Below are 3,731 nucleotides of genomic sequence, written 5' to 3' on the forward strand. Positions count from 1 at the left end.
GCATACTGATAGGAATCATTATTTTTCCACTATCGTTATTTATTTATTTATTTTGTTTCTTTCTCAAGCATGGGCCGTAGCCTATTACAAATTAAATACAAATTTTGTATTTAAAGCTTAAACGAAAGTTTTAAAATAGAACCAGCTGTCCAACACTACTGGCTTCTTATATTTTATTATTGTATTGAAGTACCGTACTTTATATAGGCCTAAGACATTTAAAATCTTTGAGAGATATTTAAACGCCACATCTTTTGAGACACGTATCTTGGCGGACATACGTCTCGCCTGAATAAGAATATGTATTGGGTTTGTAAATATTTGAATACAAATTAACAGTCTAACGATCACAGTCATATTTTTAAGATTTATGTCTAGGCTGTGTCTCGTTTATTTTAGGTTAAAATGCGTGAACTAATAACTTGGAAAATGAAAGTCAATACTTAAATTACTTACTTCGTATATTTACGCAAGTTAATCAATTTCAATTTAATATTGAAAAATAGTGGGGTTTTTCAGTTACCTCACACACACATAATTGAAAACATTCCTATTATTTGTATAGATCATTGGCTATACTATACTGTAAGGTAAATTAGGATAAAATGATATGTAATTTCTGTTTAAGGCAAATGTATTTGCTTCCACGATCCCCGTTAGAGTACAATTATTTAACTAAAGTACTATTTAAACAGTTGGTGATGGAATACTAAATATCTGATAAATTTAAAATTATCATATTTTCAACTAAATGTTTCTTATACCGTACATGTTTAAAATGTATACAAACGGAAAAATAGGCAATTTTGATTGATTTGATATTCTAAGCGTAACTGCACCCTTAGATAGGCCAACCTATAGGCAAATTGATCTCCAGCCCATTCATTTATGCAAAGAATATACTCGCCAGCTCACCCCCACCCCCACACGCCCAACTCTCCAAAAATCACGGTAGTTAAAAATCACCTCAACAGCTTATTTTACGAGTTAGTGCCGCTCATATAATCATCCATCAAAATAAACGCCTTTAATATCACTGTAAATGTGGAACTACGACATAACTACCATCAAAATGTGTTACTGCGTGATCAAGATTTTCTTGACCCCGACCAGGTTAGAAAACATGTAATTCTACAGTGGAGTAGAACATTAATAAAATGTGTTGAGAATTATCTTGCTTCCATTAGATTTTTCTACGGTCATTTAGAGGGGCGTTTATTCGAGTAAAAATTGAAATCTTCGGGGCGTTTATATTCGAAGGAGGCGTTAATCCCAAAATGAGGCTCAGAAGGGGGAGTGTATTCGAGGGGGAGTTTATTCGAATAAATAAGCCTATGGTACTTAATTATACAAAGTGAGCAATCCGAATGGTAGATTATATTTTCCATCTTTTATTAGCTAAATACACACTCTTATCTTAAATGATAGATGTAACGATAAACAAGAGACAAATAAAGACAACCGTATAGTAGTTTTAGCAAAGAGCGTTTGGAGAATGATTAATAAGTACGCGCTTCATAGAATCCCCAGTTCATTTTATCGAATTGAATCGAGATAAATCTGAACGAATCACGTTGCAGTGATTTATTATTTTTTTCACTGTGTGCTTACCTTACAGATGAATTTGGAGGGAATGACGAAGCCGGCAAGATTTACAAAATTGCATGTGTGACGATTTTGCAGAGGTCGATTTTAACTCCTTCACATCTGATTCTGAAAGTAGGTTCATTCAATAGAAAAGGAGGTAAATGGCAAGAACAATGCTGAGTATTTTACAATACATTGTTTGAAATATTCATCTTTTATCTTACAATCAACAAGCAAATTACGAGATAACCACCACGATTCGATTTAATAAATGTTAACATTTCAACATGAACATTCAATAGAGTGACAGAGCACATTAGTGGCGATTGTTGAGGCATCTCCGTCAGAATGTATTAGCCTTTCTAACACGGATCCAGGACGATTTGGGAACAGTGAACGATTTATTATGATGTTAAGCCTTTTTTGGAAGTCGATACGCATGGAAATATACATGTTTAAAAGTGTGATGGCAGGGAACACATGTTTGCAGGCTTAATATCAATAATGAAAGGTATACAATGGATAACGCTGTATGTTGGCTACTGGTGCCTTTGTATGCTCCTAGCTGATGAAATTTTACCTATTAATGCTATTAGTGATTATAAGCACTTGGATAATACATACTGCGGACTGCAAGATAAGAATACAGATAACATAAAGAAGATATACATCGGAGGGCTGTTTCCTCTAACTGGTGACACGTTTCAATCGGTACGAGGGCTCTCGGAGTTAGAAGCTGCAAGATACGCTCTGGATCTTGTGAATGAGGAGAGCGTTAACCAAGGATTTTTATTGTGCATGTTCCATAACGATACCAAGGTATAGTATAGTTTTTTGCATTTTAAATTTCCAGTATTATAAATGGCTAGTAGTACTTTGTGGGTATTGATGGTGACGTCGTGCTGTGGAGCAGGGTCGTGCATTGAAAATTAATGTCTCCGAGTTAAACGGTTCATATTAGAAATAATGCTTTAAATGAGATATTTCCCCCAAACACTACCGTATAATTTACTGCCATTAATTATTAATTGACACAGTGAAAGCCACGCTCTGTCCTCGGCATATGTCCATCTGAACGAACACTCTAGCCTGGTTTTCACGAGAGCCCTAGTATCCTGATCGGGAGCTAACCATTAGCGCTAACCGTTAGCCCCTGCGTGAGAACGCCCGATCGGTTAGGCTAACCGTTAGCAGTATCCAGATACCGCTAACGGTTAGCAAGCGCTATCGGTTAGCAAGTTAAGCGCGATTTTATTATCAACCAATCACACGTACGCGTTTACAATTTCCATTTTCTTAATGGCCAGTGATTCGATCATCATATTTTTGGTATCCGGATCGGGATTTTCTGGTATGGACGCACGGCAGCTAACGGTTAGCAGAATCCGGATCCTGCTAACCGTTAGCAGCCGTGTGAGAACATAGCCCTGAAATTAAGCCAAAGACTCGTGGTTATTATGGTTCAGCGCCGCACATACAATGACCACATTGCTCAGGCAGTCAATAGCTATTGCTGATACAGCATCACAAAAATGAAATATTGAAGTCCCGTCCATACAATACAATTTTATTGGACAAAAACATGTGACATGCCTAAATACGGTCATGATGACATCACATCATGGTCATATATAGGCACATCATGACTATATATGGGCATACAACAGTTTTTTGAAAATTTGATAATCTGGACAGAGCCTTTGAAATAAACAGTACGGTATGAGTTCGAGACACCATAACAATCAATCTATTCACGATAATAAGCATGGCCACATCATATAATATTAACATCATTATTAAAAGAATGTAGGAAAAAATGGCCCCGGTAAAAATTTTTTAACGTACACCTTAATAAAATCATGACCACAAAGAAGGGGGGGGGGGAGAGAGGGGGGGAGAGAGGGGGGTAGCATTTTCTCTGTTTTGCATGAGCAACCTTCGTTCCGAACTCAATTACCAGGTTGTAAATAAGCTTAGTTAAATCCCCGCGATACTGGGCAGGTGTACCTAATGACGTAAGTAGTCCACATAATAAATAATAAATAAGCCCAATACTAAAAGGGGTAGCGATAGCCGTGTTGTGGTGACAATTCTAATTACATAAAAAGAGATTATCTCCAGCACAATGTGAATCGGGCTATTAA

General features: G+C 36.7%; 1 protein-coding gene and 1 long non-coding RNA gene across 4 annotated transcripts in view; one reads left to right on the top strand and one right to left on the bottom strand.

Moving 5' to 3' along the window:
* LOC117113658 overlaps positions 1 to 1,713 on the bottom strand; it is a 6,530-nt gene extending 4,817 nt beyond the window's left edge. The window contains exon 1 of the long non-coding RNA XR_004446237.1: positions 1,612 to 1,713. This is a non-coding gene — a long non-coding RNA (uncharacterized LOC117113658). The remainder of the gene's footprint in view (positions 1 to 1,611) is intronic.
* The window catches only part of LOC117113656 (gamma-aminobutyric acid type B receptor subunit 2-like), a 94,717-nt gene that overhangs the window by 24,992 nt on the left and 65,994 nt on the right, over positions 1 to 3,731 (top strand). For all 3 annotated transcript variants that reach the window (XM_033257062.1, XM_033257063.1, XM_033257061.1), the window contains one exon: positions 1,619 to 2,406. In XM_033257062.1, the coding sequence (XP_033112953.1) occupies positions 2,068 to 2,406 (339 nt within the window). In that variant the 5' untranslated portion in view covers positions 1,619 to 2,067. The remainder of the gene's footprint in view (positions 1 to 1,618; positions 2,407 to 3,731) is intronic.

This window comes from Anneissia japonica, unplaced genomic scaffold (genome assembly GCF_011630105.1).
Source record: "Anneissia japonica isolate Jap-2015-1 unplaced genomic scaffold, ASM1163010v1 scaffold1665_len535045_cov187, whole genome shotgun sequence".
NCBI lineage: Eukaryota > Metazoa > Echinodermata > Crinoidea > Comatulida > Comatulidae > Anneissia > Anneissia japonica.